At 34.9% G+C, this 27,256-nt stretch overlaps 1 protein-coding gene and 1 long non-coding RNA gene across 2 annotated transcripts; one reads left to right on the top strand and one right to left on the bottom strand.

The window, feature by feature from the left end:
- Nucleotides 1–5,167: 5,167 nt before the first annotated feature.
- LOC142549100 (uncharacterized) lies at nucleotides 5,168–7,780 on the top strand. The gene is made up of 6 exons (XR_012821061.1): nucleotides 5,168–5,306; nucleotides 5,390–5,565; nucleotides 5,817–6,084; nucleotides 6,197–6,394; nucleotides 6,557–6,715; nucleotides 7,561–7,780. It is a non-coding gene; the product is annotated as an uncharacterized LOC142549100 (long non-coding RNA).
- Nucleotides 7,781–15,420: 7,640 nt separating this feature from the next.
- Nucleotides 15,421–17,301, bottom strand: LOC142548059 (putative F-box/FBD/LRR-repeat protein At4g03220). Its single transcript, XM_075656420.1, has 3 exons — nucleotides 16,222–17,301; nucleotides 15,947–16,135; nucleotides 15,421–15,863 (listed from the first exon to the last, which is right to left on the bottom strand). The coding sequence occupies exons 1-3, from the start codon at nucleotides 17,299–17,301 to the stop codon at nucleotides 15,555–15,557; spliced, it is 1,578 nt and encodes a 525-aa protein (XP_075512535.1). The 3' UTR covers nucleotides 15,421–15,554.
- Nucleotides 17,302–27,256: the final 9,955 nt, after the last annotated feature.

Genomic DNA, 27,256 nt, shown 5'->3' with positions numbered 1-27,256 from the left:
AGATCTCACAGTTCATGTGTGATTTTTGGTGTTATGTTTGCAGGATAAAAGAAATTAAAAGATGATTGAGATGTTTAAAAGAAAAGATTAAGACAAAAGATGAGCAATGAAGAGTCCATGGAGTTCAAAAATATTAGAAGTGTACTCTGTAAACACACTTTGACACACACACGTTTACACTTTACATTGTTTTCTTTCTTCCTTTCGGGTATAAATAGGAGATAGGTCCTCCACTGATAGAATAAGCTAATGTAATCATCTTTGACTCCGCATTGCGGTTATGATACAAAAAGCTTCACTTTTGATACTTCCTTGCATTTCTGAAATGGTATCAGAGCATGAGTCTGCTCCAGTCTCTATAACTTTTTTCTATGGCAAAAGGTGGTCAAGCTCCAAGCAATCAGGCAGCTGCTCGAGCAGCGGTGAAAGATTCCATCAGCCCGTTCTATTTGAACAACGCTAATCATCCAGGTTTGAATTTAGTGTCGCATATTCTCACAGGTACGAACTATAATACTTGGAATCGTGCTATGTCAATGGCTCTGACAGCCAAGAATAAGCTTGGATTTGTCGATGGTAGCTTCTCGCGACCCCCAATTGATGATCTCCTATACGGATCATGGTTGAGGTGCAATAGTATGGTGATATCATGGATACTGGATTCAGTTAATCCGTGAAATCGTCGATAGCTTGCTGTATTTATCAACAGCGCATGAAATTTGGTTAGATCTATGCGATCGTTTTCAACAGAGCAATGTTCCTCGTATATTCCAAATTAAGAAGCTGTTGAATGGATTACAGCTGGTCTCCTTGGGTGTAAACCACGAACAACACCTATGGACATTAACCTCAAAATTTCACATGATGATGGTGAATTGCTCCCTGATTCTTCCTTGTATCGTAAGTTGGTAGGAAAACTCTTGTACCTCACAGTCACTCGGCCTGATTTGGCTTATTGTGTTAACAAACTTAGCCAATTTGTATCTGCCCCACGAGATAAGCATCTTCAAGCAGTATACTCGGTGCTTAAATACATCAAGGGAACGGCTGGCCAGGGACTATTTTACAGTTCATACTCCACCCTTAAGTTGAGCCTATTCACAGATTCTGATTGGGCAGCTTGCCCAGATACTCGAAGATCGATTTCTGGTTTTTGTGTACTTCTTGGAGATTCCATCATATCTTGGAAGTCAAAGAAGCAGCATACCGTGTCCAAATCCTCAGCTGAAGTGGAGTATAGGTCAATGGCAAATGGCACTTGTGAAGTGGTCTGGATGTTATGCTTGTTGAGAGATCTGCGTGTCCACATCGCTGGTTCAGTAGCCTTGTTCAGTGACAGTCAGTCAGCTATACATATTGCCTCCAATCCAGGTCTTTCATGAACGAACAAAGCATATTGAGATCGATTGCCATGTTGTGCGTGAAAGAATACAAGCTGTAATCATCAAGGTTTTCTACATTGCCTCTCATTTGTAGTTGGGTGACATATTCACCAAATCCCTCCTTCCAGGACGATTTCGGGACTTGCTAGCCAAGATGGGAATTCAAAATATGCATTCTCCATCTTGAGGGGGAGTATTAGAAGTGTACTTTGTACACACACTTTTGTAAACACACTGACACACACAGGTTTACACTTTATATTGTTTTCTTTCTTCCTTTCGGGTATAAAGAGGAGATAGGTCCTCCACTGATGGAATAAGCTAATGTAATCATCTTTGACTCCTCATTGTGGTAATGATACAAAAAGCTTCACTTTTGAGACTTCCTTGCATTTCTGAAAAAAAATGGGTGAGGTCGAGTCTCGATGCTTACTCATATGTGCTCATGGTTCGCCGGAACGGCCGCATCACGGGAGTAACGCCCGTCTCGGAACTGGAACGGCCTTTGGTGTTCCAAAGTTCCACGGCAAATCGGTGAATGCTTTGTAGCGCCGTTCTTCAATGTTATAACGGCAAGGAAACGGTGGGGTGGAACGGGAACGGTGGAACGGAACGTTGGGTTTGAGAAAATATAGATGGTCTCTCATACACACAAAGCTTCGTAATCGTTTGGCTGTAGAGAAGCTACACAAATTAGTTTATGTTCATTATAACATACGGCTCAGGATACGAAACTTGATGTGTGGAAAAGAAGATGACGATTATTACAGCCCTATAGACCTCAACCACATTTTTCATGATGACGATATCTTAAGCGAATGGATAAGGGATAATGAACAGCCTGTTTTACAAGATGACGATTTGGCATGGCTAGATGAAGGAATTCAAAATATAGATGCTGAAGAAACCAACACAACCACTAGTGTTCAGAGTCGTGGAAAAAAGAAGAAACAGGCCCAAACGTCATCAAAGTTGAAAGGAAAAGAAGTTATATCGAGAGATGATAGTGAAGATAATGATAAGAGTGGTGATAGTGATGATACAGATGACGGAAATAATCAACAAGGACGTGGAAAATATCACAAATCACAAGATACAACAAATGATCAAAGTCATCAAGATGACCAACATATTGCAGGTATGACATGGGAAAAAAGGAGATGAAAATTATTATGCAACACAAGATACTGATCATGGTTACCGTCCTGGAATTGAGGAACAACGTCGTTTCTTGGAAAGTTTGTCAGAATTCTCTAGTGCTAGTGATAAAGAACATTCAACTGATTCTATTCAACCATACATGGGTGTCGAAGAACATATAAGATGTCTTGGATTGGGGGGAAATCGACAAATTCAAATGACAGATAATTATGGATCGATGAGTTACAATTGGGACTCTCAGCATGTTGGGTATGATCCGACTGGATATCAATCAGGTGGATATGGATATCAGGGTAATTATAATTCTAGCCACGATTCTTTTGATAGATCATTTGATTTTTCAACATCTGGTACACACGTAATTAGACATCGTGAATTTGATTATGGGTCGTCTCAATATATTGGTGATAGATACAATGAATCTTCATCATCTATATGGCGTGGTGTTGGACGTCATGGTCCCGAGTATAGATCTTCAAGTACAGCTGATATTTCTACTGTGTATCGTGGATTCGGATACTATAATCATCGTGACGAAACACTATTACAAAATCAGTCATCCCATTCTAATGATCTTTCGTCATCTCAATCTAATCAATATTCCTATGGACAATCATGTCAATATCCAAATGTTCGAAATCAATTTAATCTACGAGATACTGATGAAGAATATAACAATGATTTCGCTCCTCCGCGTTACTCTTCATGGTATTAGTTTTGGTATGTTATAATTTTTAGTGTGTATTTCTTGTTGTGCTATTATTGTAAAATAGTTTGTATTGATATATTAATTTGTAATAACTTCATATATTTTATTTTTTAGTATGATGTAATTTATATTTAAATTTTTTTACCAATTTTTTGAATTTATTAATTTTTTTATACAAGCGTTCCGCAAATGTTCCGCAACATAACATTGGAACTGGAATAGTAGTTGCCGTTCCAAGCACCGCAACCGTTCCGGCGAACCATGTATGTTCTTAAGTGTTGAATTATGGAGAAACAAAGCTAAAACATCGTGGCTTCAGCACCTCAGCGCTAGACCACAGCGCCTTAGTGCTCATGTAGATACAATACATGCTCTTCAGCACCAGATAACAGTGCCCCAACACTTAGTCCACACACCTTAAAGTTCGGAGAAGAAAATTAGGCATATTAGTGCCACATGTTTGTTGCTTCAGCGCCGAAGACTCTTGTGCGAAATTGACATAGAGTACAAGTCCGCGAGAACTCTATCCTAGAGGGTTTTATTTGAGATATCATCAGATCTTCAAGAAAAGAGGAAGGGACACAGAAAAAAACACAGAAAAGGAGAAAACCCAATGAGAGATCGAAAGAATCCACCAGAAATATTTTGAAGCGAAGAACTTGAAACAAAGACGAAGATGCCGAATCCGGGGACGAAGAAGCGACTTTGGCTTCGTTAATGTTTTTTTTTCTATTACGTTATGAACTAGTTTTATATTCTAGGAGAATGAAGTAGTTTGGTTGGAAACATTATTTGTGACCTTTTGATTTGTACAAGGGTATTCCTCTTTGTTTAATTATGTTTTCTTATTGTTGATGCTTTCAATTTAGTTGTTATAGGTTGATCATATAATTGAGATTAGGATCACTAAAACACATCGTTGGGTATTTACATTGTTCGACAGGCGTGTAACCCCTAAGTAAAAATGATAGTAAAAATACATTATTTAATATTAGATTTTAGATAGGAATATCAAAATTAATATTGAATGGTTGAATCTATTGATTATTTGAGAAAGAGAAATATAAACAATTAAGTATTATTGACTATTAAACTAGTTGAATTCATAGTATAAATTCATAAATGAGTACTTGTTGTAAAAAAAAAAAAACAGGCGAAATCAAACCTCTAGGTCTTCTCTCTTATCCAAAATCTCATTATTTCCGTGTGCTCGAGTCATATTTATTTGCTATTAATTAAAAACAAAGCAGTGTTTAGTTTATAAATAAAGTTGAGATTAACCTAATTATACTTTACTTATAATATATTAAAATTTGACATTGTGCGCTTGCGAGCAAAAAATGTGGAACGTGTTTTTGGCGCTAGTGAGACAGTTTCACGGATTTATATGATTGAGACGGATCAGCCCGATTTATACATTAAGTGAAAATAATATTTTTGACATAAAAAATTATAACCTTTAATGGGTAGGGTAGGAGATCGATCTGTCTTATATAGTTTTATGATACGGTCTCATATGAGTTTTTGTATGTGATATTATGACCATAAAAGAGTATTTAATTAATTATTTATTATAGTATCTTAATATTTAAGGAAATGACCACTAGTAAAAAATCGAATTTTACTTCGGCAGACGTTACTTCGGCAATAATAAATTACGAAGTAATACATTACCAATAACTTCAGTAATAACACAAGCAAAGTAAAATAATATATTTTACTTCGGATGTTTAAAAACACGGGCTTCACTGTGTTTTTTTATTATATTTTACTTCGGCATATCAATGTTGATGAAGTAAAAAATAAGGAAAATAAGTTCATAGTGAAGTAAAAAGATGAACCGATAAGTTTAATTAAAAATATGTCCACACACACTAATCACTATCTATTCCTCTCCATTCGCCGTCTAGGGTTTTTGCTCCTCTGTGTCTACTCAAATGGCGGATGATGTGCACTATTCGTCAGCCGGGAAGAGGGATTCCCGGAATGAATTTACATTGCTTCGAACGAAAGTTCTTTCGCTCTTCCCCTCCAAGTCAACTCCCTTCTCCGATGTAATTTCCTGTTTATTTCGTTTTCATATTTTTCTTTATGAAAAATCATGTTCACTTTGTTTGCCGGTTGCTTGGATGATTAGGGAGACTCATTTGTGGTATGTGAAACCTTGTCAAGTGAGGAGCGATTCATTGTTGAGTCAGTATTGGGGTATTCTATCTCCTTGTGAGAAGTAGAGTGTATTGCGAATGAGAGGAGATGAGCTGATGAAGAGTGCTCTGCTATCCCGCGCCTTGGATCGGACAACTATAGCCAGATGTATGTTTCAATTTTTCATCCCATTGTTGGAACTCTTGTTTTGATCTCAATGTTCCAGTATTTCTTTTGTTTTTTAATGCGAGATGTGGTTTTTTGATGGAAGAGTTTCTCTCCCTCTCCCCTAATCCTGGGTCCGGCCATCAGTCCCGGTGTTGGATAAGACCTTATTTTTCATGGAAGAAACTTTTTCTTCTTTTATTTGATATAAACACGGAGTTCCTGATTGGATTGTTTTTTTTTTTTTTTTGTAGATCAGATTCACAAGTTAGTCCCCAATCACTGAAATTCCGAACAAACACTTGTGGAAAACCTGAGGTTGGACTGTTTATTTTATATGATATTATTATCCTCACTTTTCTAGTATCATCATGCTGTATAGCTTTCCCTGCAACCACTTGGGCTATCTGTATATTGGCAGGTAGATTGGGTTCTAGCGATGGCTGTCAACCACCTCCGCTGCATTTCAATATCTCGCACACGTCTTCTTTGGTAGCTTGTGTAGTGACCATCAATTCTCAAGTAGGTCACTATATGTTTATATCATTCTTGTTGTCGAGATCCACACACTTAATTTTAGTATTCATCACTGCTGCTAAGTCAGCTGAAACGCTTTTGTTGTTTTATTTTCAAGTATAGATTGGTATTGATGTGGAAGAAAAGCATCGGAGTATCAAACATAGTATTTTGTCTTTTGCTAAATGATATTTCTCGGAACATGAAGTTCGATTTTTAGCTGTTATACTGACCCGAAAGCCCAGCGCCAGGAGTTTATCAAGCTGTGGACACTCAAGGTCTTACTGACCATTAGATTGAGCTTCATGTCATCTAAGTAAGTAACTAAGTATATGTTTCTGGTCCTTCCAAAATCAAACCTGAAAATTTATGTGAAATGTCCATTCTCCTGTTGGTGATATTTCACTGATACTTGGTGTTTTTATCTATTTATTTACCGTTCATTAATTTGTTTACAACATCTCACAATCCCTCTCAGGCTTCTGAAATAGCTGTGGACTCCTTTGATGACCCCTCCAACCTTACAAGTCATTGGCAATTTTTGCTCTTGGAGTTGACGGGTTCTCATTATGCGGCGGTCTGCACTGAGTGCGACTGAAGGTACGGCTCAAATGTGAGAGACTATAAAAAATTTAAGGTAGATAATTGATGAAAGTAATTTCTTGTAGGACAAAGAAACACTCATGTAAAGTTGAATGTGTGGAGGACAATTCCTTTTTAGAAGATGAACAGGTTTCTGGAACAGACAATATTTAGGTGTTTATACGTGTTTATGGTTCCCCAACAACAAGGCAACGATGATGCTTGTTTTTATGTTATTTTACTCATTTAATCAGGGTCAGTGGCAATTTTTAGGTGGGTCTTGTTATTAGCAAAGGAGGTGAAACCATTAAGAACATGCAAGCAAGGACTGGCGCTCGCATTCAGGTTGGTTTTCCTTTCGGTTTATAATGCTATTATGTGGTTTGAATATCTGATAGAGCTGCTACTTCTGGTTTTCTGAAAATCATAGCTTGTGTTTGTTTCCTCATATGAAGTTGACAAGTTATTAACATGATATTAATTTACCTGTTTAATCTTAGTGATGTATCATAACTTGTGTTAGTTTCCTCATATGAAGTTTTAACTTGTTAAATTTGTTTCACCCCTTAATTTTTTTGAAATGTTAACAATGTATTATGCAACTGTGTATGTTTGTTTGTGTGCCTTCCCTATTTGCCACTTGTACATGTAGAGGATTGCAGATATCTTTGCCACATCTGTCTACCTCTACGGCATGGTTGATATGGAGTCAATCTTGTGCAAAAATGATCCTTGGGTGAGATCAAATTTTGCTGTTTTATTGTTGAGATAATTGCTTGAGATGAATTGTTGTCATTGTGATATATTTTATATTATTGTCTTTGCCACATCTATCTTTTATATCTGTCAATTTTTATTTGAAATAGAAGAATCTAATGTATTTTCCTTTTCAAATTTCAGTTTGCAGGATGCATCAAGAACCAATATTACACCCAATCTCAATATGACAAGGTCAGAAGTGAATGGAGTGAATTTGTTTACTCCTATGTAGGTGCTTAAATGGATGGTGTATGTTGGGATAAATATTTTGTTTGTCATTGTGGATTTTTGGATATACTTTTGGTTTTGTTGATACATTTTTGGGTTATTTGTGGATTGATGAATATGTAATTGTGGATTCGTAGATCATTTTTAGATGGATAATTTATAAATTTAATTATATTAGTGTATTAAGTCGTATATTGCGAAGTCTTTCTTTAACAATTACTTCATCAAAAGCGAAGATGTTTTGCGCAATTATTTCACCAAAATACAAATTATTGAAGTCTTTCGAACCACTTACTTCGTCACTAAATGTAAATTGTGAAGTAACATAATATAAAATACTTCAACAAATAGGATAAATGCTGAAGTTATAAATTATATTTACTTCAACAAATAGGATAAATTGTGAAGTTGTTTGTGACTATTACCTCACCAAAAGACATAACTATGAAGTCTTTCAGATGAATTACTTCGTCACTCAATGTAAATTGTGCAGTAAAATATTATAAACTACTTCGCTAAATAATAATTAAGGCGAAGTTATATATAATATATTACTTCATTACTTACAATAATCGATGAAGTAAAACACATTTCTTACTTCGGACCGGTTTTCGAAGGAAAACCGGCCAAAGACTTCAGTATTTTCAATCATACAACTTCGGTTATTATGCGAGGTAAAAGGTACATCTATTACTTCACGTCCATATACTTCGGCACTTAACTAGTGGACAATAACATCTAATGAAGTAAAAAACGATTTTTCTACTAGTGGACACATATTATATTATCTTAATATTTAATGAAATTAGATAATAACATTGTTACGAATTTCAAAACTGTCGTCTCCCTAGATGTCAATTATATATATAAATAATGAATTATGAGATTTAGTCTTCTACTCAATGTTAAGGGCCTATGGAACTTTGTAATAATATGTTAAATTTATTGAATTTCCACTTCTATTTATTAATCTTTTACCGAGTCAAAATCAAAACTCTGTGTGTAATAATCAAATCTTAGTTTTGAAATTCGTAACAATGCTATTATCTAATTAAAGTCTAATTTTCTGTGTACATAGTGTAATGATATTTCAATTTCACGAAGCTAATATGAAACAAATTAAATCATCTTATTTAATTATAATCCTGAATAACACAACTTTACTCTATTATTATTATTATTATTATATAGAGAAAATTGTAATTTAGTTCTGAAATTTAATTTTGATAATTTTAGTTATTTTATTGAAGTGTTGATATTGTATTGTATATATGAACAAGTCATTTTTTTAAGGGCAACGAGTGGTATTGTACATATGAACACATGTAGTTTTTTAGGGTGCGTTGGGTTGTGTAGGTTCAATTTTGTTTATAAATAGATTTGTCATTTCATCGAAAAAATGAAAAAACAAGTATAAATTGTATTGGCAAAAACTTGTGTGAGACGGTATCACGGGTCGTATTTTGTGAGATGGATATCTTATTTAGGTTATCCATGAAAAATATTACTTTTTATGCTAAGAGTATTAATTTTTATTGTGAATATCGGTAAGGTTGACCCGTCTCACAGATAAAGATTCGTAAGATCGTCTCACAAGAGACCTACTCAATTGTATTTGTCCATATTTAGTTTCCAAATGGATGTTTCCAAGTTCCTACTCCTCCGGTTTCCTTGCGTCCCAACACTAGCTATTGTTATGAATGCTATTTATATATACACGTCCCATGTTATTCCATGCTCCCTAATAAACGAAACATCAACTCTTGCAAGTTGCAAAGAAACTACGCATGCCCAGATGGAGGAAAGCCGAAGAGAATCCCAAATTTATAAAATACAATGCCTCAAAAACATAAAAACACTGTAGATGACAATTTGACGAGAATGGCGGTAAGTTAGGAGGGGAGGGGCTAATAGCAGAACTTTGTAAAGGGTTTAGCCTTTTAATGGATAGGGATAAAGGGGTCATCACGTTTGAGAGCTTGAAGACGAACTCGGATTTTCTTGGATTGAAAGGTTTCAAGGATGATGATTTGCGGAGCATGGTCAAAGAAGGCGATCTTGATGGGGATGGGGGGATTGATGAGATGGAGTTCTGCGCACTCATGTTTAGGTTGAGGCCAGAACAATAGAGAGATATGAAGAATGGCTGGAACATGCTATTTACCAGGAGTTCTTGCATCATGGGCAGAATTAACATATGTTAGCCAAATTGCTAATAACAAAAATATAGAAGTAGGGAACGAAAGTAATCTCGTAGAGATACAGACATAGCGGCAACTTCAGGAGTCATCTTTATCTCATTATACTCAATATAGCAATCTATAAATGAAAAATTTTCAAAACACTGTCGATGAGTAAGTATATTCATGTTCTGCAGAGGGAATTCATCCTTTGGGCATGCCTTGTTGAGGTTTCGGTAGGTCGACAATTAAAACCAGTATACGAATATGAGCATACTATTGAAAATATGAATATCGTGTATAAAATAACAACAATAAAACAATAAATCAAATCGAGTCATGTACGAAGTACAATTTTCTTAAAATAGATTTGTCCCCTCCTACGGTGCTTCGAGGATCTCGACGGACAACTGTTTCCCAGAATACAACGGCAAAACCTTGCAGCAACTTAGCACGAAGTAACTACACCGACGAACCGAAAACATACATTCACTTTATCATCGAAATTTAACGGGGGCCAAATAGAAAGCTAACAATATGAAATGTAAGAGAATGCTTGAAAGAGATGTCGAATGTTTGTAAAAACCATTTTTAGTATCCATATGGAATGAGGAAATGAACACTATTTATAAGCCCCAAAATGCACACCAAGAGTCATGCAAGATTAATTACATCAATTAATCTTCTCATTAACTCAAAAATATGAAGAGCCAAAAGTCTTCAATTAACCCAAGAACGTGGAAAGTCAAAAGACATTTCTAAAATTATGAACCACAATTAACTCAAGAATGTGGACAGCCAAAAGACATTCCCACATTCATGAGATATAATTTTTATTCAATCTTTAAATTTACTTGAAATTTCCAACAATCCTCCACATGAATGAAAATTGATACAAACCTTGGTGACAAAGTTTTACAGTTGAATCCTGTATAGGATAGGTAGGTGTTATCTTTTGAACCTTCCCTTATGAAATATATTTGCTTTACTAGCTGACCAGTAGACATGATGTCCTTGAACTGTTCTGCCGTTTATGTAAATTAAGATATACTTCACATAAGACTCTCCCTGATACTATTCAGTTCTCATGATTGCGTTTGGCCATGAACACACGCCTGGTTCTGCGAGAGGGTCTAGAATTGAACCTTACAATTCTTTCGAAGCGGCCCCACTTATTTCTCACATAGGGGTTTCTATATTCTTCTCATCAGAATCATTAAAACCCGTAAGCTTATCTTCAACATTCAGTGTTTCATAATAGGAATGGGCTAGGGATAACCCCTACAGTGATATACCAAATCAGTGCGATTAGTTTGTCCCGTTGAACCTATTTCTTGGGATCTCCAATTGAGGTTGAGTTTTCCTTCACACCAATTTATTCTATAGGCTTGAGCCCCATTCCTCTTGACATTTTCGCAACTAACTCTCTATTTAATCCCTTGGTTAGCGGATCCACTATATTATCCTTTGACTTTACATAGTCAACAGAGAGAACTCCAGTTGAGAGTAGTTGTCTAATGGTATTGTGTCTACGATTATATGCCTAGACTTACCATTATATATTTTATTTTGTGTCATTCCAATCGCAGATTGGCTATCACAATGTATGCATATAGCCGTCATTGGTTTTTTCCATCCTGAAACATCTTCTAAGAAGTGACGCAGTCATTCAGCCTCTTCAGCACGCTTGTCAAGAGCTATAAACTCAAATTCCATTGTGGATCTGGCTATTACAGTTTGTTTAGAAGATTTTCACGCAATTGCTGCACCTCCTAAAATGAATACAAATCCGCTTGTAGATTTTGAGTCTTTCATATCAGATATCCAATTTGCATAATTGTATCCTTCAATAAAAGTAGGGTATCTGGTATAGTGCAGCCCACGATCACGAGTGTACCTTAAGTATCTTAGCAATCTGATAATTGATTTCCAGTGTTCAACTCCTGGATTACTCGTGAATCTACTCAATTTTCTTACTGCATAAGTTATGTCTGATCTTGTACAACTCATTAAGTACATCAGACTCCCAATGACTCGAGAGTATTCTAATTGAGACAAACCCTCACCTCGATTCTTTGAAAGATGCTTACTGGTATCTATCGGGGTTCTAGTCAATGCAGAGTCATCATTATTGAATTTCTCAAGTATTTTGTCAACATAATGCGATTGACTTAGAACTAGCCTTCTGATATTCTATGAATTTTAATTCCAAGGATTACATCGGCTAAGCCCAAATCTTTCATGTCAAATCTTGAGTTTAATAACTTCTTGGTGGATTTGATCATCTTATCATTACTACCAATGATAAGTATGTCATCTACATAAAGACATAAAATGACATATCCATTTTCAGTGTTATTTATGTATAGACATTTGTCACATTCATTGAATTTAAATCAACTTTCTATCATGGCTTTATCAATTTTTTGTGTCATTGTTTTGGTGCTTGTTTTAAGCCATATAGAGATTTCACCAGTTTACAAACCTTGTTTTCTTGCTTAGTCGCAGAAAATCCTTCAGGTTGTTCCATGTAAATTTCCTCTTCTAAATCTCCATTTAGAAAAACTGTCTTTACTGTCCATTTGATGTACTTCAAGATTTCGCAAGGCGGCAATTGCAAGTATCACACGAATAGAGGTTATTCTCGATACATGAAAATATGTGTCCAAGTAATCAAGCCCTTCAAGTTGATGGTAACCTTTGATTACCAATCTGTCTTTATACTTATCTATGGTTCTATTTGATTTCATTTTCTTTTTGAAAACCCATTTACAGCTTAGTGGTTTGCTTCCCAGAGGAAGATTTACTAATTCCCACGTACGGTTTTGTAAAATGGAATCCATTTCGAAATTGATAGACTCTTTCCATAAAGATCCCTCAGATGAACTCATTGCTTCCTTGAAGCTTTGAGGTTCACTTTCCATCATGAAAGTGATGAAATCCGGACCAAAGGATTTCTCAGTCCTAGCTCTCTTGCTACATCTAGGTTCAATACCTTGATCAACCTCTTGTTCTCTTTCGATTGCCTCATATAATCTTTTGGATGAACTTGGTTCTTCCTTAGATTTTCATGGAAACATGTGTTCAAAGAACGACGCATTTCTTGATTCCATTATTGTATTCTTGTGAATATCAGGTATTTGAGATTCATGTACAAGAAAACGATAACCGCTGCTGTTTTGAACATATCCAATGAAAATGTAATCAACAGTTTTTGGTCCTATCTTTACTTTCTTCGGAGTGGGTACTGCAACCTTCGAAGGACACCCCCATACTCGTAAGTATTGGTAGGAAGGTCTTCTACCTTTCCATAACTCGTATGAACTTTTATCTTGATTCTTTCGGGGCACCTTATTTAAAAGATAATTCGTTGTTAGAACAGCTTCCCCCCACATGTTCTCTGGTAAACCATAACTTAATAATAACGCATTGATCATTTCTTTCCAGATGCGATTTTTTCTCTCTGCAATGCCATTTTGCTGAAGAAAATAAGGTGCAATTCTTTCATTTTTGATACCGTGTTGAGCACAAAACTCAGCAAATGGTGATTCATATTCACCTTCACGATCACTTCTTTACACCTTAATTTTCTTGCTAAGTTGGTCTTCAACTTCATTCTTATATTGGACAAATTTGTCAATAGCTTCATCCTTACTTTTAAGGAGATACACATAACAAAAATTTGTGTTATCGTCAACAAAAGTAATGAAGTATTTATTTCCACCACGAGTTTGTACACCTTTTAAATCACGTATATCACTGTGAATTAGATCAAATGGTTCATTATTTCTTTTTGTTGGAAGGAGAAAATTTATCCTTTTCGAGATTTGACCATGCTCGACAACATTTGCCTTCGCAGCAATTGGAGAAAACAATCGTCTTTCAAAACTCTTGTTGTCTTCCTCAATATGAAGTTGAACAATGAGTTCTTCAACATTCATCTCCTTTCGTTTGTATTTCAAATAGATTTCGAAATCCTTCCAGGCCGGTGGTAGCTTCTCATCAATAGCAGACACTTGGAAATATTCGTTCAAAGTCATCCCTTCGGCAATCTCGTGAAGACACTTGGATTTCTTGAACCTGACTGATCACCATTTTGGAGTCAACCATCTTGTAGTCCAAGAATTGACTAACAATAAATTTCTTGGCCTCGACATCCTCTGTTTTGTATCTCCGATCCAGAGACTCCCACAATTCCCGAGTCGTCTTTTTTTTACTATACACATTTTATAGCGAATCAGCCAAACCATTCATTTTCTACACAAGAAATATGAGTGGTGACATGCGTCAATAGTACTAGCTCTCTACACATCTCCATCAACCATAGCTGGTTTGGGAGCATCCTCGGCGAAAAACCTTGCTAGATTCAATACTGTAAGATAGATTAACATCTTTTGTTGCTTCGTTTTGAAATTTGAGCCGTCGAATTTATTCGGTGTATCAACATGGCTGGCACATCAACAACAATGACTTTCATAATCAGGGACTAACTTTTGGCACATTCGAGTCATTCGAATCAGTAGCCATGTCGTCAACAAATCACATAATGAGTATAAGAAAATATGTTTTAAGATTGTTAGCCAAATTGCTAATAACAAAAATATAGAAGTAGGGAACGAAAGTAATCTCGTAGAGATACAGACAGAACGACATCTTCAGGAGCCATCTTTATCTAATTATACTCAATATAGCAATCTATAAATGAAAAGTTTTCGAACCACTGTCGATGAGTAAGTATATCCATGTTCTACATAGGGAATTCATCCTTTGGGCATGCCTTGTTGAGGTTTCGTTAGTCGAAAATCAAAACCAGTATACGAATATGAGCATACTATTGAAAATATGAATATCGTGTATAAAATAACAACAATAAAACAGTAAATCAAACCGAGTCCTATACGAAGTACAATTTTCTTAAAACATATTTGTCCCCTCCGATGGTGCTTCGAGGATCTCGATGGACAACTGTTTCCCAGGATACAACGGCAAAATCTTGCAGCAACTTAGCACGAAGTAACTACACCGGTGAACCGAAAACATACCTTCATTTTATCACCGAAATTTAACGGAGGCCAAATGGAATGCTAACAATATGAAATGCAAGAGAATGCTTGAAAGAGATGTTGAGTGTTTGTAAAAATCATTTTTTTTATCCATATGGAATGAGGAAATGAACACTATTTATAAACCCCAAAATGCACACCAAGAGTCATGCAAAATTAATTAGCCCAATTAATCTTCTCATTAACTCAAGAATATGAAGAGCCAAAAAGTTTTCAATTAAATCAAGAATGTGGAAAGTCAAAAGACATTTCTACAATTATGAACCACAATTAACTCAAGAATGACACTCCCACATTCATAAGATATAATTTTTATTCAATGTTTAAATTTACTTGAAATTTCCAAACATCTTCTGTTACATTTTATTTGATTCATGGGTGTTCCTATTTATATTTTCGAAATGTATAGTGTTGAATAACAAAAGATCATGATTTTCGTATTCAACTCAACAGGTAGCAAGCATGTCTTGTAGACGAGAAAAGTCCCGTCCCATATATATATATATATACTTACAAATTACACCCTCACGTCTAATTTTGAAGGAGATATGTGATGATAACTTCAACATTATTAAAAGAAAATAAGCAAATTCAACGTTTAATAATTCATGCATTTTCTGAACTCAATGATAAAAAAGAAGAGAGAGCTGGGAATCAAGCAGGCCTATGGAAATACAATTCTAGCATTGGGAGAAGCCCTTGAGAAACCCATTATTTGAGATATGAAATTTTCTCTTAGAAGCGAATCCATTTGCTTGGAACAGACAGTAGCGTAAAGAAACACTTGCTGCAATACCTTTCCATGCTTCAATATAAATTTCACAAAACTAAGGTCGAGTCCACATTCGACAAACCCATGAATCTTTACCACTTTTAAGTGGTGGGAAAAGGGCTTAACGCACTGGATTTGTGATTCCCAGTACCTAATTTCTTCTCCAGAACTCCACGTTTCCCATAGTTCTTCATTCCAGGGCTGTGGTCCAGAGAGAATCGTTTATTACCGAGTCGTCAAAACTAAACGAAAACAAAAGAAATGGTGGGAGATTAATGGCTTACTCTTTGTTCAGGATGACGATAACCACGAATAGTGATAATGACAGTGTGAATGGTGGGAGAATTCACGAAAATTTTCGCCATTCCGGGGATGTTATGCTTGTTAAATCCTGTCATGAAGAGCTCCAAGGATCCAAGTTTATGGAAGGGACTTAATGGAACTCCTGCAAATCTACTGCTGCTTGATAAAACCTGTCCGTTTTCAGGATCCAAAATTTAAAGATATACGTACGCACTTTTATGTCGAGAAAATTAAAGTATATATACATTATACATGCCTCAATGCACTGGCTTTCAAGTTTCAAAGACTGGTGGCAATGAGAGATTCCAGACAAAAAATTCAATGCACTTTTGATCTTTGCCGGACTTAGACAACCTTGACGAATGAAGAATTCGATACGGGCTTCGTGTAACGAAGTTAAGTTCTGCAAAACACTTTCATCGGTGACAGAATTGTCGGACCAGATAATATTGGCGAGCATCGGGGCATCAATCATAACACGTGTACGATTTGAACAAATGAAGCACCTTGTTACCCTTAATCTGTTGAGTTTCTGGACCGAAATCTCCAAATCTTGCATCTGATGGCAGCCATCTATAGATAAATCTTCTAATCTAGGACACTTGATCCAGAGGTTCTTCAACCCCGAACAAGCATCTAAATGCAGGTTCTTAAGCGAAGCAAACGACGAATCGGTGAACAAATCGAGTATGGATGGCTGATCACGTAAAAAGATACCTGAAAGTGATAGAGAACAGAGTGATTTGAAGCCATGTTTCATGATCTCCGCAGGAGGCAACCTAAAACCAGGATACAATGACTTTAATCTGAGAACTCGTAGCGTTTCACAACTTATGACACTCCGAGGGAAGTTGAAGTAATCAAACGTAGAGACCTCCACATCAAGCTCTTGTACATCGTGCCTCACAGCACCACGAATCAGACTGTTCAGCCCGGAAAAACTCACGACAAACCGAAATTTAAGGACCCTTATACCCGAATGCTTCTCGAGTAGGCCTATAATCTGGTCGATGTACTTGGATCCTCTCAAGAAGCAAGAACGTTCTTTTCTTCTCATTTTCGGCTTCCTAACAAAGGGAAACAATGATTCGGCAACAGCGTTGGCAGTGGTGAAGTCGAGATTGGGAAACGAGTACCATACGTTTCTCCAACGCTTCGACAGGATGCCGGCTTTCGCAATGGATTTAATAGGTAGAAACGAAAGAATGTGATGAAGAATGTCATCTGGAAGATCACTGATCCTGTCCTGAACTTGGACATGTTTCGTTGGAACTGTGCCTCCTCCTTCTGCATTCAGATTGAGAAGCTTCTTTCTCTTGGCGGATCTTGTTTCCATCCCCGTTCATCGAAAGTCGGAGTTTCTTTAATACGAGTTTTAATGAGATTCGATCGATGATTCCGTTTGAATGAGATTGGTGAAATTCTCGGGTTGTTACGATTTGGAGTTTGAAGTTTTCAAAGTAGCGAAATGGTTTTGCTGATAAAACGAGATCAGTCGAATTCGTTATAGTATCACGTAAAATCTTTTCATATCATTTTTATTCTAAAAATAATGTCGTTGGAATATTATTTACTTTACCTATTAATATTTTATTAGGAATTTTAAATAAATTTTAGTAATATTTCAAACAATATAATCGATATATACTTAAGGGGTGTATTCGTTGCAGAGATTTACTGACTTTTTTAAAATAATAGACTTTTCATAGATTTATTTTGCATGATTTTTATTGACATTTTTTAACTTTTTCATATAATCCTGTGAATTTTGTAATTTATTATTGTGAGTTTTTTTAAAAAATTTATTTGAACTAAAAATTGAACATGAATAACTTTTATAGAGTATATAAAAGTCTATATTGAATACCTAGAGACTTTTAAACTCCATAAAAAGTCGTTAAAAGTCTAGAACTAATACATCCCCTTTAAAATTATTTTATTTTACTGCCAATAATGATTTATTTGATGGTTAGGTGTTTAATATATTTTACCCTATTCGTATTTTTAAGTAGATCGATATTCACATTTTTTTAATAAAAAAATTGTATAATAGTAAATTATTTGAATTTATTTATATATCTCAAATCTATTCCTAAATTATTTCTCAATTAGATTGCTTCGATTTATGCATTTATCTATTAAAATCTTGACTATATAATGTTCCTAATTTTATATTTTTATTTGTCAATCTCAATCTCGTCCATTTTTAAGCTTATTAATTCCATTAATAATTATTTAACTTTATATTTATAGTAAAAATATAATAATCGTATACACATTACACACAATGCATTGCACAGGAGTCATTCCCCATGAAATTAAACTATGCAACAACCAAAACCTTGATTTCTAAAAAATTCCTCTCTCAAGCCGATGATTTTTACGTCGATCTTAGCTTACGACGCCTAGAAAAAGCACGACGTGAATCTCCATCGACAATTGTAAGTGTGATCCCGCTCTATTCGTTCTTAATTTTGCTCATGCATCGTGCTTTCCTCGGCGTCACTAGCTGAGCTCGGAGAAGAAATCGTGGACGACTTACGAAGAGGAATTTCATATGAAGGGCACTAATAAATTAGGGTTAGCTAGGGTTGCCGCATCTTCTAATTTGGGAGGGATGAACTCACATGTAGTACATAATATAAAAGTTGAGGGATTTAAATGACAATTGCGAAACTAAAGGATGAAATCAGGAGGAAGGACAAAGTTTAGGGACATAAATAGGAATTATCCCCATTATTTTATTTTTTAAAATCAGTTATCTCAATTCAATAATCAAGATGCGTAATGATAACATAGGCAAAAACTTGTGTGAGATGGTCTCACGGATCGTATTTTGTGAGACGAATCTTTATTTGGGTCACCATGAAAAAGTATTACTTTTTATGCTAAGAGTATTACTTTTATTGTTATCCATCTCACATATTAGAATCCATGAGACTGTCTCACATGAGACTCACTCCATAACATTATTAAAAGAAAAAAATTAGGCAGATCCCATGTTTCATAATTCATGCATTTTCGAAATTCAATTCTAAATTAATAAATAGAGAAAGATTTAATTTTACCTATCAAACAGGCCTATCGAAATACAATTCTAGCACCGGGAGAAACCCATTTTTCAGATCTGAAATTTTGTCTTTGAAGCGAATCCAGGCAGTGGTGCGAAGAAACACTTGCTACAATACCTTACAATGCTTCAATATAAATTTGCCCGCATGAGCTTAGCTCAGTTGGTCAGCAGCAGTGAATCTTGGAGCATTGACCAGGGATCAAATCTCGCAAGCGGCAGTGTGGGAGTTAAATTCCCTCCAATGAGGGGGAGCTCCTTGTGCGCGGCGTAGCATAAGGTCTAGCTGCTGCTGGTTGGCTGAGTCACCATGATTTACCTCCTCTCACAATCCTGTCAGGCCGGGGGTGAAAGGCGCCTAAGGTGAGCGATTTCACCTTTTGGAGCAATGCTTCAATATAAATTTCACAAACAAAGGTGGTGTGTGCATTGGGTAAACCCATGAATCTTCACCACTTTTAAGTGATGGGCAAAGGATTGAATAGTATATCTCTTGTGAGACGGTCTCACGAATCTTTATCTATGAGACGGGTCAATCCTATCGATATCTACAACAAAAAGCAGGGACGGACCTATGCTTGGCCCGTCCTAGGCTGTAGCCCAGCCCAATTTTTTTTGTACAAATAGTTATAGAGATTTGAACAAATTCTAATTTTTTTTTTGGTAAATATATATAGAGATTTAAGCACATTCTAATTTTTTAAAAAGATATCACGGTGCAAATAACTCATAAAAGTTAATATCTAGAATACATATTTAACTTTCACAGTGAATAAATGTAGATTTTCGATATTTCAAAGGGGTTTGTTGCAAATAACTCATAAAAGTGATAAATTTATTTTATCAATTCTTTTATTTAATATAATTTAATTTTGAAAGTACATTTAAAATATATTAAAAATAGTTTTAAAATGTAAATTTTGAATCTAAGTGAAACTTATTTTATATAACACGGGTTACATATTAAGGTCATTTTGCTAACTATTTTCATATTAATATCTCATATTAGATACATACATATATATATATATATATATGTATTAACTTATTATATTAAGTTCAAGCTCACTTCAACTTTAATTTCTGGATCCGCCCTGACAAAAAGTAATACTCTTAGCATAAAAAATAATAGTTTTTCATGGATGACCCAAATAAAAGATCTGTCTCACAAAATACGACTCGTGAGATCGTCTCACACAAGTTTTTGTCAGGATTTAACGCCCTGGATTTTTGGTTCTCAGTGTTGGATCAATTAAAATTATACGAGCTTATATGCAGATTATGGGTTTTTGGTTATATATATATATTAAAGTGTAATTTTAATTTTAATGATGAGCTAAAATAGAAATATCAAAAGATATATCTATATAAAGGTTATGGTCTCTAGATCTCGCGAATCACGTTCTTCTGTCTCTAAATCTCATGACTAGCAATAAATCCAGGGAGAAACTATATGCTTTTCAAAGAAGAACACGTAGATCTAGAAGATCAACCTCTTGTTCTAAAGTATTAATGTAACGACCATAGGCTATCTCGAACTTGGGCTCCCTCGGGGGCCTTGTCCCGACTTAGGTTCCCACTGCAGCCTTTTCCTTCACGGGCTTTCCACTGTTACCAAGATTGCTGCCAAGACCTATATAAGTCCAGGAGGTCTTGGGTTCTAATCCTGGGAAGGTAAAAGCTCCAGTACTTGGGCTGGAGTAGTTCTATGAGTAATGACGCATGGGAAAACTCGGGAAGAAAAAGGCCCTAGTGGGAACCCAAGACGGGACAAAGCCCCCGAGGGAGCCCAAGATCGGGATATTCCATGGTCGTTACAATAAAAGACGTTTTTTTTAACGACCATGGGCTATCCCGATCTTGGGCTCCCTCGGGGGCCTTGTCCCGTCTTGGGTTCTCACTGGGGCCTTTTTCCTCACGGGCTTTCCCATGTGTCATTCATTACTCATAGAATTTCTCCAGCCCAACTGGTACCAGGATTGCTGCCAAGACCTTTATAAGTCCATGAGGTCTTGGGTTCTAATCATGAGAAGGTAAAAGCTGGAGCCCAAGATCGGGATTTAAGGATTTTGGCTTCAGGTACGCTTCTGACATAATTTATTTTTTAGTTCTTGATTATGCGACATGATCAATTCTAGGTTTATTCTTTGGTTATTTTCCAACAAGTGGTGTCAGGGTCAATTATGATAAATCACTGAGATTTTTCTCTTTTAAAATAAAAAGGTTGATGCATATCGTTTTCAATTCGGATTCGAAAAAGTAATTTTTTCTTGCAAACACATTTTCATGGCTTCAGTATGATAATTTCGAACTTATGTCTCTGTATTATAAAAGAATTCAAAAATTCGAAACTAGGGTTATAGTCGCCAGAAAAATTCTATTAGCAAACCTGCCCTGAAAAGACGATGCACATGTGCCCCAGCCCTATCCCGGAAAGAAGCAGGCGCGCCCAATTTTGGGAGCACCCGTGTTCCTTTCAGTCAAGGACAGAAGCGGGGGTGCAATGGCACCTAGTTTTGGGCGCACCCGACTCCATTTCAGTCAACTTTTTTCGGTTTAAGATTTTAAATTTGCAATCATGCAAATAATCATAATGTTATTTTTATATATTTTAAAATAGATTGATTGAAACAAAAGTTACCAAAATTACCTATTTTGTGTAAATTAATTTGTTTTGAAATATAACAGGTTTTGTGTATTCTATATGAATATTGATGAGTCCTAAGGAAGTTAAATATTTAATATTATTACATATGTACTCGTGGTAGCAAACATATGATAGTTATATTTTTTGTACAAGTGAATAATAAATTGGCCCAAAAAAATTGTTATTTCACATGTTAGTTACCATTAAGGTTTGTTTGTTGCGCTAGTATACAACTTATAAGTTAATATTTCATCCAAAGATGGTATATCAATGGAGTGCTTGGTGTCATATTATGAGGTTTACTTTATTTGAATTAATTGATTATTTTATATGTATAATTGTTGAGCATGTAGTATTGTGGCTTTATTCTCTGTTCAGATACGATGCATACGAATATTAGTTAATTCAAATTCCTATATTAAAAGGCTGGAACTTCAAATCATGACGAGAATATTCTTATAGTTCTCAAAGTCATAGATTTGGATCTTACGATAATGAAGCATAAGGGGTTGGTGTAAGAAGAAAGAAAGTTAAAGTGGGATGACTTAGACTTTGAGTCATCTGAACCAGAAAGCTCAAGCAGTTCGAGTGATGATGAGGAAATAAATGCTTTATAACAAATGATGATGAGCTGGAATCTACAAGTAAATTGATATAAGATTTTAGTTCAACTGATTTAACAAGAGATGATCTTGTCACTGCACTACATGAAATGACAAATGAGTACCAAAGACTTTCTCCCTCGTTCGAAGAAGTTAAAGCTAAGAAAATTCATTTACAAGGCAACCAAACTGAACCTGAATGGGAATAATCTAGTGAAATTTTGAGTCTAAAGGCAAAGATTGCTAAACTGAAAACTGAGAATGAAAGAATACATGATGAGAAATCTGTACGAGAATATGAAGCTAACTGAACCAGTTTCATCCTAGAATAAGTTTTCAGTTTCCTTAACTGAAATGCAAGAGTCACAGAAACAACTTGGAGACAAAATTAATCTCGGTTTCAACAACAATTAAAGCATTGTTGAACAAGTAATCAACCAAAACTGGAAATGTGAAAAGAAAAGTATATTGATTTTGTTAGATCCAGTTTGCTATATGAACACAAAGAACTCATCCCTTAATTTGCAAAGCCTGTTGAAATATGAGTAAAGACAGAAAGTTTAGTGTTGATTATGTGTCCGAGAGTTCCAATGTTAAGATAAACTGGTAACCTAACCAAACCAGTTTTGTTAGGCATAACTCAATGAAAGGCAAGCCTAATCGATACTTTAACAACAAACTTGTTCAGAAAAAATACAGGAAAATCAATGAAGTTGGGCTATACAACATTTTGTATCTACTGCACACAGAACATACCACACACATGCATGTGCACAACCTATTTGGAATACAACAAGTGGTTGTTCAATTAAACTGATCTAAGTTTGGGTTCTAGAAGGACTAATATAGTCTGAAACCAAGTAAGAATGGAGATCAAAAATTATTTTTAATTTGCGATTTAATGTTGAACTAATCAAGAACTCAGTTTGGTACTTTGACAATGCATGTTCAATGTACATGAATGGAGAAGCCTAACTGATATCCCAACTGATCCAATGTTCTGGACCTTAAACCACATTTGGAGATACTTCTCAAGTTAGAATTGTGGGTAAGAGTAAGCTTATCAATGATAACATTATTATTGAAGACATATTACTTGTTGAAAATATTGAATATAATTTTATTAGCATAAGTCAATTTTGTTATCATGGCTTCTCAGTTGGTTTAAATAAACATTTGTTTGCTGTAAAAGATACTTCTGGATGCGTTATAATGATAGATGACATATGTGGCAATACATACAAAATCAATTGGACTACTCAACCTAGTGAATTAGTGTGTTTCATTTCTTCTAACTTACCAAGGAACTGGTTGTGGCATAAAGGGTTAAATCATTTAAATTTCAAGGCCATTGTAAATCTGAGCAATAATTTTTTGGCCACTGATCTACCCAAAATTGAATTTTTCAAAGACAAAGTTTGTCCGACTTGTTAGTTTGTGAAGCAACTGAAGTCCTCTTTTAAAAATAAAGGATGTAACTCATCAACCCGAAACTTAGAACTGTTGTATATGAACTTGTTTGGTCCTATATAAGTCATGAGCTTAAGGAGAATGAAGTACACTCTAGTTATTGTTGATGATTTCTCAAGATTTACTTTGGTAATTTTGTTAAAATCAAAAGACCAAACTATTATTCATCTGATCAAAATTTTCAAAAAACAATTAAATGAAAAATCAGAAGGGATTGACAAAATCATATCTGATAGAATAACTGAATTTGTAAACGAACTTTGTCTACTTTTTCAGAAAAGCCATGGAATCATACATGAGTTGTATGCAGATATAACATCTCAGCAAATGGAGTTGTCAGCAAATGGAGTTGCTGAGAGGAGAAATATAACTCTTAAATAAGCTGCTAGAACAATACTTTCTAAGTACGGTATTTTTCAAAAGTTTTGGGCTGGACCAATGAAGCATGATATACTCAGAACATATCAATGATTAATAAACATGGTAAGACATCATATGAGATCTGACATGGCAAGCAACATGTGTTATCTTATTTCAAAATATTTGTTTGCAAATGCTTAATTAACAATAATGGTAAAAATCATCTGGTTGCTTTTGATTTTAAGTCAGATGAGGGTATATTCATTGGTTATTCTTCAGTTAGCAAAGCTCATTGAGAATTTAACAAAAGGACTTTAAATGTTGAAGAATTTGTTGATATTGTTTTTGATGAAACAATATCAACTGACCAGTCAACTACTCCAGCTAAACTGACCAATCGATTTCAAGATATTAATCTGGAGTATGAGAGTGAGGTCTATATCAACAAAAGAATACCTCAACCTCGATTATATTTTCAATAAATCTATTATTAGTAAATTGAAACCATTAAGAATAAGAAACCACAATTAGACAAAGAGTAATGCACTTATATAAATCAAAAAGTCACAAATATTGTTTCCAACCAAACTATGACATTCCTCTAGAATAGATAATTGGTTCTTAACGTAATATAAATAAAAGCAATGCATGTTTATAGATCTAAACATCAATCTAAAGAATTTGAGAAGATAAGAATACTAATACTAAGCTAAAGTTGCTTCTCCGTCCCCAAAATAGGTGTCTTTGTCTTTGTTGCAAGTTCTTCGCCTACAAAATCTTTCTCATGCAATTCTCTCAATCTCTCCTTGTGTTTTCACGTGTGTTTGTGTCACATCTTTTGTGTTTTTTCCGTGTACCTTGCCTTTTTCTTAAAGACCTAATGATATCTCTAATAAAACCCTCAATGATAGAACTTTTCGCAGACTTAGACTCTAAATAAATTTTGCACAGGAGTCTTTGACACTGAAACGCCAAACAAGTGGCGTTGAGACGCCTAATTTTCTTCTCCGAACTTTAAAGTAGTTATCCTAAGCGCCTGGGCATCGTCTGTCACTGAGGCGTCGAAGCCACGACGATTTTTTTCTCCTTAATTCGACGCTTAAGCGCTATGGGCAAGCGCTGAGACTTTACTTCACACATCTTTTGAATTCCTTAAACTCTTCATAATTCATCTTCTTAGCCTTATCTCCTCCTTTAAACATCTCAGTTATCTTTTAATTTTTTTATCCGGCAAACACAACACTAAACAAAATCAAGCATAATTATATCCAAAACTAGCATAATTGAACTGGATTCTTATCACTAATTCAGTGCATAACTTCCACTTATCATTATGAGACCTACTCGATACTACAATCATGGCTCAGAAAGTAAATCTACTATGTTAAAAATTTAATATTAATGCTTCATCCGTTGTATATATTTAAGTTTATGTGTGTGTTGAAATATTTCACACAAATTAAGAAATTTATTGAAAAATTAAATTTTACAGTAAAATTTTTCATTTTACACTACAAGAAAAACGCTATACAACTGTTGTAACTTGACAGTGTTGTTGAAAGTACATTCTACGACAACGGTTTTAAACCGTTGTAGTAGCTCTATTAATCCGTCGCTAATTGGTTTTTGACTAAACCATCGCTAATTAGCGTCGGTTTTTAACTACATCGTCGTTAATTAGCGACGGTGTTTTTTAACTACATCGTCGTTAATTAGCGCAGGTTTAGAAAAACACCGTCGCTAGTTAGCTACATTTTAGAAAAACAATTTAGCCATAATCCGTCGCTAATTTTTTAAGTAAAATAAAAAAATTTACTTTTATAATTTAATAAATCTAACAAAAAAAACTTACTGTCTTTCTAAGCTAATAAAATTCATAATCATAAATAACACTTAGAAATTAACAAGAATTGAAGCGAAAATATTTACATAAATTGAAACTAAAATCGTATAAGAGAAGAAAATGTATTGTAGATGGGGAAGGTGTGGAGGAAAAAGGAACGAAAATGTGAGTATTTATAGACAATTTGCAACGGTTTTTGGTAAAACAGTCGCTATTAGCGACGGTTATTTACTAAACCATTGCTAAACGCGATGGTTAGGAAAAAACCGTCGCTATTAGTGACGGTTAATAAAAGACTTTCGCTATTGACGACGGTTTATGTTTAAACCGTCGCTATTTTAAAATTTGCAACGGTTTATAAACCGTCGCTATTTTCGAAGGTTTTTGTTATACCGTCGCTAATTTAAAAATTGCGACTGGTCGTACTAAAACCACCATTATTGGTTCATATTAGAGACGGTTTTTGTTTAAACCGTCGCTATTTTAACAATGGTTTACTAAAATCGTAGTCGTTTCTCCAAAAAAACACGCTAATCTACAACGGTTCACGAAAACCGTTGTCGTTTCTCCAAAAAAACACGTTAATCCACAACGGTTCTCTAAAATCGTTGTCATTTGTCCAAAAAACCACAATAATCGACAACGGTTAAAAAAACACGTTAATAGACAACTGGTTTATAAAATGTTGTCATTGAACCTCAAAAACACGATAAAAGACAACGGTTTTTAGAAAATCGTTGTCGTAGACACATCAAAGACAATGGCTTTTAAAAAACTGTTGTATGCCTATTTTCTTGTAGTGTTACCTTCATTTAATGAATATATTAATAAGATAAAAAAAATTTTTGTAATTAGTTCATGTATTTAATAATGATAGGAGATTGGTAAAAGATAAAGGGTTGATTACATCCTGCATGTAGGGGCACTACCCCCATGATAGAATCAAGGGTCCAAATTTAGCCACACATACATGGGGTCCAGTAATTTTTTTAAAATCACATATATGTGTGTGAATCCTGTCCATCCAAACTATGTGAGGGCAGTGCGCCACTTGTAGCATCGACCTAACCAAAATAAAGATAATAATTCTAAATATGAAAACTTGACTATATATTTGAAACCGATGAAATATGAAACTATTAACATGTGATTCTTACCACCGTTCCTAAAAAATACAAAATAAATATAAATGTTCAAAATCATAAAATAACAAAATATACAATTTTTTACTTGATTTTTCATATTTGTCATTGAACAGTTGTTTGCTAAATTGAATAATTATATATATATATATATATA

Source organism: Primulina tabacum, chromosome 6 (assembly GCF_025594145.1).
Source record: "Primulina tabacum isolate GXHZ01 chromosome 6, ASM2559414v2, whole genome shotgun sequence".
In the NCBI taxonomy this organism is placed as follows: domain Eukaryota; kingdom Viridiplantae; phylum Streptophyta; class Magnoliopsida; order Lamiales; family Gesneriaceae; genus Primulina; species Primulina tabacum.
This window is presented reverse-complemented; position numbering and strand designations above follow the sequence as displayed.

Excerpts from the sequence above, each read along its gene's own strand:
- LOC142548059 (XM_075656420.1), bottom strand. The coding sequence starts at position 17,301 with ATGGAAACAAGATCCGCCAAGAGAAAGAAGCTTCTCAATCTGAATGCA. Across the intron at positions 16,136-16,221 it reads TTGAAAGCCAGTGCATTGAG|GTTTTATCAAGCAGCAGTAG; the intron begins GCATGTATAATG and ends GAAAACGGACAG. Across the intron at positions 15,864-15,946 it reads ATCGTCATCCTGAACAAAGA|CCCTGGAATGAAGAACTATG; the intron begins GTAAGCCATTAA and ends TCTGGACCACAG.